We start from the raw sequence: 12344 nt of genomic DNA, 5'->3' as shown, positions 1-12344 counted from the left end.
ATTTTCGGACGAAATGCTTATTTTAAAATTTAGTAATACATTTCATTAATATTCAACTATTTATAACAATTATCCTTGCATGTATTTTTTTTTTATAATAAAAACACCACTTTCTATCGCTTTTGTCACTTTATACATTTTTATTCATTTAAAATATGGAATGATTAATAAAATGAGCTTGTGACTTTGCATTAAAAACCGTCTACTGTACCAGGTTTTTCAAATACTCTGCAAGGTAAACTCCACAGACGGAGAGAAGCCAACGTCCCATCAAGTCTCTCTTTCCTTCCCGTCCATGACCCGGCTCTTAGAGTATTGCTGAAATACTTGAAAAATACATTTTTTTTGTTTGTCTCTTTCCCTCCATGCAAAGTCGGACAGATGACGGATAGTGGTATTGCTGCAGCCAAATTTATTTCTCCTCAATCGTCGTACTGAAAACTTAGGCCAGGAAAAAAAAAAAATTATAAATAAAATATTTCTCCATGCAGAAAATATGTGCCTTTAAAATAACCCAAATAATAGTACATAAAAATTATTTTCGAAGTGCACAGGAATGAGAAATTAAAAAACAATAAACAAAAAGTTCTGCCAACTTTTTTTTTTTTTTTTTTCTGGGTCCATGGCGGGGGAAATGATAAAATGGAAACCCTCCTACAATATGTACATTTTTTTTTCTATCTAAACAATTACCACAATGAACAGGTTCCAGTCCATAACACAATGATCCGGCCGGAGCCGTAGGATCCTACAACAGCCCGAGAAGGAGTCGTGCGTCACCCCAAAGGCGACCGGGGAGACCCCGCTCCGGCGTCTGCGTTTTTAATACCTAACAATATACACTGAAGTCCATTCCACTTTTCAGCTATGAATAATTTATGGTACAGTTTAAATAATAAAAAAAAAAAAAAAAAAAAATATACATAGGCATACATACTCATTTCCATGAGGCCCTTTGACCGCACGGATTTGATCCAAATTTTTATTTTTTATGTTACGTAATACTGTCATATAGATCTCTCTACTGGAAAAAATATTCCCCTCGATCCTCACAGCTACAGAACAACTTGGTCTACAACAAAGCATAGGACTACACTTTTGTCCCTGTTTTTTTATTTTTTTCGTATTACAGGTTTCAAGTATTCTGGAGTTTTTTGTTTTTTTATACATTTTTTTTTTTAAATTTTTGTGTGGTTTTCGATAAACGCATGCATAATGTAAACAGACCAGTCGTTTGTTTAGCTGTCGTTAGATTGGAGTCCGATGGGTCTAAACGGAAATGTCTTTTTTTTAATATATATATTTATGTATATTATATATATATATATATATGTATATCACTTCTGATAAAAGAAGCCTTTAGATAGAAATATATTTTCTTTTTTACTACTTGTAGCAAAGTAACAGTTATGTGTCGCAAAACGTCAAAAACAAACGAGTACGGAGCACAGAAAGACCAGATTTTTTCTCTTTTTCCCCCCCCCCAAAATCTATCCTGAAATTGCTCTATCCGTAATAAATACGCAGCGTGATTTGCTTTGCAGGTGGGAATACTGGTGGAGCGGATTTGCACGCCTTCCCTTCCTCCTCCCAGTATTGTGTGTAATTGAAGACGGACATGGAGTGCATAATCTATATACTGTACCTATAGGTATATGGACAAGACAGCTCTTGGCAGTACATGAAGGTTGCCCACAGAGGCTAAAAGTGCTGATAACCGGGGCGGCGGCGGCTTGTCTGGCTATAGTAATACTGGTGGAGGCAGGATAACATAGTACATTTACAATACACAGAATGGAAGTACTGGGAACAGAAGCTTATATACAGACGCAGGGGACACGGGAACGAGCCGAGGACACCGCTCAGGGTGGGGGGATTTGCAACACTTAAAATGTCCAGGCTCTACTCCGACAAGATGTGGACGAAAGACACTGGGAAGACTCCTTTTCTTTCTGGATTCCCTTCGATGTGGCCGATCTGGAAATAGAAAATAAAATTCAGTTTTCATCTAAAGGAGAAAATATACAAAAAGCTACTTGTGAATCCGCCTTACAAGTCTCTTGCAGATTGCAGAGTAAACCCCCTCCCACTAATCATACCCTGGAAACCACCCCAGTGCCTTTCTCCCTAACAATGACAGCAGAGTATCCCCCTTGCAACCCAGCGGTTACTGCAGCATCTCATCCCTTACAGTCACTCCTCCATCCCATCGTTTGGCTCCTAGCAGTCCCAGCAGGGCCTCCCCCTTTTCATCCAGTAGTTACAGCAGCACCCCACCATCAAACCATCCACTTCTAACCCAGGAGTTACTGCTGTGTTTGTCCCCTAGTAGTCACAGCAGTGTCTCCCACCGAGTGGTCATAGCAAGGCCTCCCCCTTTCACCCAGTAGTTACAATAGGATGTCCTTCTTTCATCCAGTAGTTAAAAAAGGTAACCCCCCCCAAAAAATAGTGGGGTCTCCTCTTTCACCCAGTAATTACAACAGGACGTCCTCTTTCCCCCAGCAGTTACAATAGGGACCACCCATTTTACCCAGTAATTGCAGCAGCACCTCACCTCTAATATTCACATCAAAGCATCCCCTTAAAACCCAGCAGTTACTGAAGCTTGTTCCTTAGTAGTCACAGCAGTATCTCCCCCTTTCACCCAGTAGATACAGCAGGGTGTCCTTTTTTCACCTAGTAGTTACAATAGGGACTCCCCCTTTTACTCAGTAATTACAGTGGGGCCTCCACCTTTCAAACAGTAGTTAAAACAAGGACCCCCTTTCATTCACTAGTTAAAGGAGGGCCTCCTCATTTTACCCAGTAGTTACAGTAGTGTTTGTCCCCTCCTAGCCATAGCAGGACCTCGTCCCTAGACATTACAGCATTGTCTTCCACCCACTAGTCACAATAGGGACATCCACTTTCACCCAATATTTATAGCGGGGCCTCCACCTTTCACCCAGTAGTTACAGCTGGGCTTCAATTACCCTTGCTGCTGATTGTCAGACCAATAGGTAAAACAAGAAGAAGATAATTTATGGACACTCACCCACCACTCATGGTCCTCTTCACCAGTCACTATGATCACCTCTCCCTCGACGAATGTCAGCTCATCATCATTGTCCGCCTGGCAGTCGTATATCGTCTTCACTCTCTTCAGCTTGGTTTTTCCCTTAAGAAGTGATTAAAAAATATATTACAGGCTATAGCTACTAGAGAGGGGTCGTTGATCCAGGGAGTTATTCTGATGCCTGATTGGAGTCGGGAAGAAATTTTTTATTCCCCTAAAGTGAGGAAAATTGGTTTCTACCTCACAGGGTTTTTTTTGCCTTCCTCTGGATCAACTTGCAGAATAACAGGCCGAACTGGATGGACAAATGTCTTTTTTCGGCCTTATGTACTATGTTACTATACATATTGTATGAATAGTGGGATGTGCAGAGTCACCGGAAACGCCGCCGAACACCAAGCTGTAATGTGGGAATCAGAGGTTTTCCTCCATATAATGGCTCATGCATATACAACTGTTGTTGTTTTGCGGTCCACAATTTGCAGATCAAAAAAAACATGGATACCAGTCGTGTAAATCCAGAACTGAATGCCCGGCCCCTAATAGAACAGTCCTATTCTTGTCCGTAATGCAGACAATAATAGGACATGTTCTATTTTTTTGCCGATCGGACGTACGGAAACGGAATGCACACAGAGTCATTTCAGGTTTGTTTGTTTTTTGCAGCTCCACATACAAGATGGAAAAAAATAAAAAATAAAAATGAATGGACATGGACAAAAAAAACAAAACCTTGTTTGTGCATAAGCACTAAGAATTGATAAAACCCCAGAATTTCCCTGGCGCAGCAGCTGTCAATCCGGGCATTATGGGCCAAGAGGGGTCGTTCCCCTTTACTTTCCAGCGTTAAAGGGTTTTTTCCAACTTTTTATAAAATTTGCACATTGTCGAAAAAAACAAAAAAGATCTGCAACTTTCTAAAATGATTTGTATTTCAATCCCTCAATACATTCAAGATCTTTGCTTGTTGTCAGTGAATGAAAACATTCTCATACCCTTGTAGAGCAGGGGCATAACTAAAACTACTGTGCCTCAAAAGCAAAGGTTTGAAGAATCAATTATGGAGTCAGGGTTCAAGTGTGAATTTTTCTGAAACTCACAAATTGCGGGACCGATATCTAATGGCGCAGCCCTGACTCTTTAAGTATATAAGAACTCTTTCTTGTAAATGGCCCTATACATAGACAGCCCCCTCAATGGCTGACAGCAAGCAGAGATACTCAAATGGGGAGGAATTGAAACACAGAGTATTTTGGAAAGTTGTAAAACTTTTCATTACACAATGATTTATTTACCTAAAACTTCAATAAATTCCGTTAAGGGAGGCTGTGCTATAATGAAACCTCACCATCCTGACCCCTTCTGTGTGTACGGTTTCCCTGGAGGACACTTACTGTGTTGATTTTGCGTGGAAGTGGCACCGGAGTTTCTGGAAGAGGAGGAGGACCATTGTTGGAAGCTTCAGAGCCCTGCTTCTGGACAGGAGCATGGTCGGCCGGCTGCAAGTTCTGAATCACTTCGGCTGGCTGAGAATTCTGGTTCACCTCTGGGGTTTGAGGTTTGGGGACCGGTTCTGCTACGGGGGTCTTGGGCACCAAGTCTGCCAGGTTAGGTTTGGGTGGAAGATCTTTTAGCTGTGGTTTGGGAGGTAGATCTCCGAGCTGTGGCTTGGGTGGCAGATCTCCCAGCTGAGGTTTAGGAGGCAGTTCTCCGGGCTTTGGCGGTAGATCTCCGATGTGCGGCTTTTGCGTGAATTCTGAAGGTTGCGGTTTTGGAGGAAGATCGGCCAGTTGTGGCTTCTGAGGCAAGTCTCCAGGCTGCGAGGATTTCTGGAAGATGTCCGGCTGCTGGTTGTATTTGTCCATGGAGAGATGATGAGTGGTGTCGATTTTTCTAAGAGCCACTTTGAAGGAGAATGGAAAAAACAGAGGAGTGGGTTGGAGCATGATACCGTGAATACCGCTCTACGGTGCGTCCATATCCCTGCAGACATGGAGCATGATACCCTGAATACCGCTATAATAACGCTCTACAGTGCGTCCGTATTCCTGCAGACATTAAACCCTGAATACCGCTATAATAACGCTCTACGGTGTGTCCGTATCCCTGCAGACATGGAGCATAATACCTGAATACCGCTATAATAACGCTCTACGGAGCGTCCGTATCCCTGCAGACATGGAGCAGCGCTAAATTCTCTCTTGGAAATTTGCATTAGAGGGGTTTCCAGATAAGAAAAAAAATGCATCTTCTTCTTTTCCAGAAACAGCGCCCCTTCTGTTCATGGGCTACGCTGGTACTGCAGCTCAGGTTAAAGGGGTAAGTCTGGTTTCCCAAATTGGGGCTTGGCCTCAGGATAGGTCATCAATATCAGATAGGCGGGGGTCTGACTCCTGGGATAGGTCTCTTCAAACAGCTGATTGTGAGTCAGACCCCCGCTAATCTGATATTGATGACCTATCCATTTAACCCCTTGTGGCGAAACCAACCTCGCCACTGGGTTTCGGAGGGGCCTGGATACCAGCCTCTTGCCTCAGGATTATGGCCCATACTAACTTTAAAGGAGGAGAGACCGGCCGCACAGCTTAAATCTGTCTTTGGAATTGTATTTTGTTATGTGAGGGTACCCAGATAGCTAATTTTATTGTATTTGTGTATTCTGAGTGCCATTCACCTAATAATATGCACTCAGACTTGAGCTATCTGAGGATATGTTAAATGTCTGTGTTTGCTGTGGGGGTGTGACATTGTGTGTTTGGGTGGCGATTTCTGTCCTGTTGTCTCCACATGTGTATTGGCGATTTCCCTTTGTCCTGAGAGATAATTGAATTGCTCCTCGGGTGTCTGCAGGGCAGAGAGGAGGAAACCATGATGCATTATGGGGATGTGTTTTGTCTGTGTTTCCTGAGTGCTACGTATCTGTCCTGTGTCACAGTCTTCCTTCTGGTCCCCTAGGGGTGTGTCCACCAGATGGGGACCTGCATAAATACGGACGGGTAGCCCTCAATAAAGAGTGCCTGTTTTATACTTCATCATGTTGAGGCTGGTGTTTGGGTAACTGATCAACACTGGGGGATTGCTATACGCTGGGAGATTTGCTATACTCCCCTGGCTATAACTACTAGCTCTTTTAAGAGCTGTTCCTGCTCTCTGGTTTTAGGAGAGGTTCACCCACTGGAGCCTGGAGCCTTGTCGTAGGTCCAGGGTGGGTAGGAGACGGTGAGACCTTAACCAAGCTTCGGCGGTTCGTGGGGTCTGCAGTGCGTACGGTGTCAAGTGGAGTGCTTGGAGTCCTCGGAAAGCACTAGGAGCATCTATCAACGGAGGTACCCGGTCGGGGTGCCAGGAGATCCGTTACACCCCTTAAAGGGGTTGTCCCATGATAACTCATCCCAATCCCCAGGAGAGAGGAGTCTGACCTATGGGGCCTCCCGCTGACACAAGAACGGGGGCTTGCGTTACCCCATGTAAATGGAGCGGTGGACAGGAACGTACGTTGCTGCTCCATTCAGCTGGAGATAGCCAAGCGCTTGTATTCACATGTAGCCGGTCAGACACACCATGTATTCCTGCCTGTCGGGGTTACACTGACGATCTGCCAATAGCGGATCTGGCGGCCTTTGTTAGGCCCCTGGCTGCCATGGTTTCCCACCGACACCCTGTCACACTGCAATGGGCCGACTCCTCTGTCAAACATCCAAAAGAGCTACTCAACACATTCAGCTCTGCTACATATGACTGGTCATAAACATATTGAAATGAGCAACAGTCAATAGCAGCCTATACACGCACCTCTGCTGAGCGCGTCACCGTATGTGCTGGGATCAGCGGGGTTACCACTTACCTTTTTGAGGTAGTTTTGGCAAAACTCTGGGCCCCAATGTAGTTTTTGTAGTTCCAGTGCTAAAAGAAGGGGGGAAAAATGTAAAAACTATTTAGAAAAACATCAAAAAATCATGGTAAATGTGTGTGATGTCAATCACTAAGAAGTATTGGACAGATTACCTATTTTCCCATTTTTAACCCCTAAGTGACCGCCAAATACACATTTATGCAGGTCTTTAATAGGATTATTGTAGAGTGCATAATTACAGCGAAAACCCCTTTAAGGCCCAAAACAATGTGGGTAGAAATGCAGCTACCTGGTGGCGGCCATATTAGAGACACATTCGCTGCTGGGGCTAATAGGACTGAGTCACATAGAGTCTGGCACTCTTTCCAGAAAGTACACCCCCCCCATGTCAGGAGGAGTTCAGGCTCCCCCCTTCTATTTCTAGTGGTATAATCCGGCCTATCTAGTCCCCTGCAGCACAAAATCCCCATCGCCCAGTCTTTATCACCACACTGCTGAAAAGAGAGGCACAAAACAGGAAGTGCTGGTCTGTGACAGGCCCTCTAGTGGACAATGTGAAAACTGCACCTTAATAATTCCCTAAATAACAAATCAGGCACCCACCTGGCGGAGTGAGTCAGTCTCTCGAACTTATTCAGAGATTTCTCTCCGGGGCTGTGGCCCGTGTCATTACCTGGCGAGGAACATACACACAAGTGAATAATAAGACAAGACTTGTTGGGTCCCATCATTCAGATTCTGGGGCGGCATCAACATCGGAGAGGAATTGGAACAGGATAAAAGCCTTAAGCAGAGAGGAAAAAGTGCGTTAGAGGCGAAGGAGAAGAGAAAACGTATGAAGAAGTGACGGCAACACCCCGCGCTGCTGAGAAGACTGGATCCTGTATTCCTATATGTAGCGGTGCATGTATTTTCCGGTTGTCCACTAGGGGGAGGTTTCTATAGGAAAACGGTGCACAATAGAAATACTATGCGTTATCCAGGCTATGCGTCCGTCTCTGCCATCCCCTCCCCCACCGTATGCAAGTCAGTGGAAGTATAAAGGCAGATTTTTAGGGAAATCACTGCATAGAAATGTCAGCGAGAGCAGAAAGGAATTCTGGGACATATATGACTAATTATCTAATACAGTATAGATCTTAGGCCCATAAAACAGGAGCGGGCAGGGTGTGTCAGATGTACAGCCTGCAGAAAAACTACAACTCCCAGCATGACCTGACACCCTACAAAACAGTGGTCTGTGCCTCTTCAGCTGCTGGGGATATGAGAATACAAAAAAAGAAAAAAAACTCACGGCCGTTCTCTTCCAGAAACAGCACCACTCATGTCTACAGGCTGTGCCTGGTACTGCAGCGAGAGATAAAATGGGCTGAGTGTCAATGCCCAACACAACCTGTGGATAAGAGCTCATGCACGCTACCGTATGGATTTTGCATTCAGCAAAATACGGATCCGCAAAGAAATACGTCCGTGTGCATTCCATATTTTGCGGAATGGAACAGCCGGCCCCTAATAGAGCAGTCCTATCTTTGTCCGTGATGCGGACCATAATAGAACGTGTTCTACTTTTTTGCAGAACGGACATACGGAAATGGAACGCACACAGAGTAACTTTCGTTTTTTTGGCAGACCCATTGAAGTGAATGGTTCCGCATACGGTCCGCAAAAAAAAAAAAATGGAACGGACACGGAAAGAAAATACGTTCCTGTGCATGAGCCCTAAAAGAGAGCCGCTGTGTTTCTCTTTTTTTTTTAAATCTCCTACAACCCCTTTAAATAGGACCCGTCCCCTCTCCTGACAACGACTAGCATTCCCCGTGTAATAACAATTCTGGAGCATCTATTCTTATGGCTCTGCGAAGTGTCATTCCTCTATTATTCCTGCTAGACGGTATGAATGAATTGCTAGCAGTTTGCAATGAAGGTCCAGATGGGTGTTACCCGTGGGGGTGTGTCCCTGCACAGCCTGCCACTATCCAATCACTGCTGCCAGTGTCAGACTGTGCAGGGACATACCAACAACAGGCAACACCCATCTGGACCTTTATTGCAAACTTCTAGGAATTCATGCACAACTTCTAGTAGGAATAATAGAGGAATGGCACATCATAGAGTCATGAGAATAGATGCTCCAGAACAGTTATTACACGGGGAATGCAATTTGTTACTAAAACAGACATGTCAGGAGAGGGCAGAGCAAAAATCTATTTGGAGGGCTGATGGTTTTGGTTTTTGCTTCCAAGCGTCGTCCTTTCTGTGAACGGCCCTGTTCATAGACCGGTTGGTACCGGGCCCCTTAAATGAGACTGGTGACAGCGCCACCTATCGGACGTTTATGACATAACGAATCCCAATAAGTCACATGGAGCAAGACAGCAGATGAATCCTTTCTCGTAAGACTCAGCTGTACAGGAGCAGGAAAGTAAAAAGGGACAGATGTCCTTAAGTAAAGCTGAGAAAGAGGCACAGAGTCTGGGAGAAGGGGGTTCATCACCTTCATTCCACAACTCACCCCAGGATACCGAGCCCTTACTGTGCGGTAGCGGGCTTGGCGGATCGGAGAGGGTTCGTTTGTGTCCGGGGGGTGGGGGAGGTGCTTTCTTCTTGGACAAAGTGAAGCTGCCGCTAGGGGACTGGGCGCTTAAAGAGAAGGCTGATGTAGGACCGGATGGAGCTAGAAAAGCACACACACAAATCTTACTGACTGAACAAGTCCTGCAGAACAGAAACCATCAGCAATACCGCAACGCGAGACGCAACGAGCACCTTCCAGCAGAGGAGTCGCAGCCTTTTCTAATATACTTTATAAGGCAAATGAGCAGCACATCTGCATGGGCATCCTATAAAAAGCATTGAAAAGGAAATGACTGGGCACACCTAAGGGTATTTAGTGACCAACAATTTATTTAGGTTAAAAAGGCAAGTAAGTTGCGGTAATTGAAATATCAGATATATAAATGCAGAAAAATTAGACAGTAAAAGGTTAATATCGTTTACACACTTGAACAATAATTCATATAAAAAGGTTCATATAAAAATCCATGTAAAGGGTTCTGTGTATTTGTGGTTAATGTGTAGACCAGTCACTAGATGGCAGCAGTACCACTCGTGACTGATAACTACACCTCAAACACAAATGGACAGATGGAATAAATACAAGATAATTGGACTAGTATCAAAACAGCAATCTGATGTCAATAAGAGTTCAATGCAAACAATAGTTAGTGGATAAATAACTTCGTAGAAATATAAACCGTGATCAGATGATGGAATGTAATAATCAGCTTGACATAGGAATTCACTGCCCCGGAGTGGTCATGGGAGTCCAAGGGAAACAAATGTTAGTTAGAGATAGTAAACTGGCCTTGGTATGGCAAAAGTGCAGGAATTGTAAGTTTTAACTTACTCCGTAGCTGACTTAGCGGCGTCCCGCTTTCAGTCAGAGAAGGATCCGACAATATGCTGGAAATATATTAAGGAACAGTCTTACCGGTATTGGAGGGTTTCTCTCGTATAGAAGAAGCCTCAGCCGTCTCTCGGAACTTTATTCCCGGATTTTTCGTTACGTTCAGGTGAATCCCGCAATGAGTAAATAATCTGGGTCACCTGTTACCCGTTTGACTTGCTGCACGTGGTTCCGCTTGTTTGAATGCGGTTGCAGTATCGCAGCCCTCCGGGGGAAAGTTTCAGACCGACTTTTCTTTGTGAAAACGGTACGAACTTGTTCCTGATTGGGGTCGATGTGGTGCACTCACATAATTACTGCACTTTTGCCATCTAGTGACTGGTCTACACATTAACCACAAATACACAGAACCCTTTACATGGATTTTTATATGAACCTTTTTATATGAATCTTTATATGAATTATTGTTCAAGTGTGTAAACGATATTAACCTTTTACTGTCTAATTTTTCTGCATTTATATATCTGATATTTCAATTACCGCAACTTACTTGCCTTTTTAACCTAAATAAATTGTTGGTCACTAAATATCCTTAGGTGTGCCCAGTCATTTCCTTTTCAATTCTTTTCTTTGTAACAGCGGGGTGACGCTGTAAGACTGAGAGCACCCTTCTTTGGTGTATCAACCACCCTGTGCATCCGACTAACACTATTTTATCCTATAAAAAGCCCCCCAATATGCCAGGCCCACCACACTAAATATACTTACCTGGCTCCCAGCACCGCTCCTGGCTCCCCGCACCGCCGCTGCTGCTTCTCCCAGTGTGCGAATGAAAACATCCGGTGTAGGGGGGGGGAGCAGCCAATGGCAGACGGGGACGAGCCTAGTGTCACCCGCGATGCTAGGAAGGCTCATCCCCGTCCCCTCCCCAGACACCGGATGCTTTCATCTGCGCACAGGGAGAAGCAGCAGCAGCGGCGGTGCGGGGACCAGGAGCGGTGCAGGGAACGGGGAGCCAGGTAAGTAGATTCAGTGTGGGGGGCAGTTTATAGGATTGGATAACCCCTTTAAATCAGGTGCTTATGCCATCAATTTCTAATTGATGCAGGTCCCACGTCTGCACCTAAATGGAGCCGGAGTTTCCACAACTACCATAGAAGTGAATGGAGGGCAGTGCACGTGCACTGCCACCTCTACATACAATCTCCGTTCTTAACAGGCCGGTCAGGGGACCCTATTCTCCACATAGGTGGGGGATTTGGAGGTGGCATCTACGTTTATCTGACACGTATGGCATAACCTGTAGTGGGCAGCACAGTGGCTTAGTGCAGGGGGGTGGTATTGAATCCAACCAAGGGCAACATGTGATGACAGCGCTGCAGAACTTGTTACATCAATAAAATGTTCTAGTTGGGAAGAACCATTTAGACAAAGCCCCGTTCATCTGTTACCCCACAATCATACATACAGTAAGTGTGTATTTCAGCTGCCTCTTGTCACCACTAGGGGGAGCTCTGTACACAGTTGAATAATCTCAATGATCAGTGCCACCCACAGCTCGCCCTCTAGTGGTGACAAGAGGGAAGAATGTGTGCAAATCAAATATATTAGGAAAATTTGCTAAATGCAACTAGTTTTTCTTGCTCAGTGCGATACGGTATATTTGATTTGACACCGTTTTTTTGTTCATTGTGTAAAACCTATCTGAAGCCCTGCAGGGCATGTAACAGTGTATCAGAGCCGTGTGCGTTATTTCATCTTCTTGTTTTATCGTGTGAACCGCAATGGTTCCTTTCACAGACTGCAAGCAGAGATCTTGATAAGGCGAGGAGCTGAAACAAAGTATATCACAAAGTTATGTAACTTTGTACGCTTTATCGCTGCACGGCATAATACTAAGCATCCTTACAATGTTATTGTGCTTAGATTCAAGGTTTCTGCTTGCTGTCAGTGAATGGGAATATCCTGCATATAGGTGGGGGTTCCATTGTGGAGGGGCTCCGTGGTGCGTATACCAACGGCAGCGA

At 44.7% G+C, this 12344-nt stretch overlaps 1 protein-coding gene across 4 annotated transcripts in view; it reads right to left on the bottom strand.

The window, feature by feature from the left end:
* Positions 1-1025: 1025 nt before the first annotated feature.
* The window catches only part of ASAP1 (ArfGAP with SH3 domain, ankyrin repeat and PH domain 1), a 188508-nt gene continuing 177189 nt past the window's right edge, over positions 1026-12344 (bottom strand). For 3 of the 4 annotated variants that reach the window (XM_040431226.1, XM_040431229.1, XM_040431228.1), the window contains 6 exons: positions 9424-9585; positions 7515-7584; positions 6903-6961; positions 4453-4961; positions 3038-3160; positions 1026-1977 (listed from right to left, as the gene is read on the bottom strand). In XM_040431226.1, the coding sequence (XP_040287160.1) occupies positions 1903-1977; positions 3038-3160; positions 4453-4961; positions 6903-6961; positions 7515-7584; positions 9424-9585 (998 nt within the window). In that variant the 3' untranslated portion in view covers positions 1026-1902. The remainder of the gene's footprint in view (positions 1978-3037; positions 3161-4452; positions 4962-6902; positions 6962-7514; positions 7585-9423; positions 9586-12344) is intronic. The other variant, XM_040431230.1, reaches the window with a different exon arrangement.

Source organism: Bufo bufo, chromosome 5 (genome assembly GCF_905171765.1).
Source record: "Bufo bufo chromosome 5, aBufBuf1.1, whole genome shotgun sequence".
In the NCBI taxonomy this organism is placed as follows: Eukaryota; Metazoa; Chordata; class Amphibia; order Anura; family Bufonidae; genus Bufo; species Bufo bufo.
Note: the sequence above shows the minus strand (reverse complement) of the source record. Positions and strands in the feature narration are given on the sequence as shown.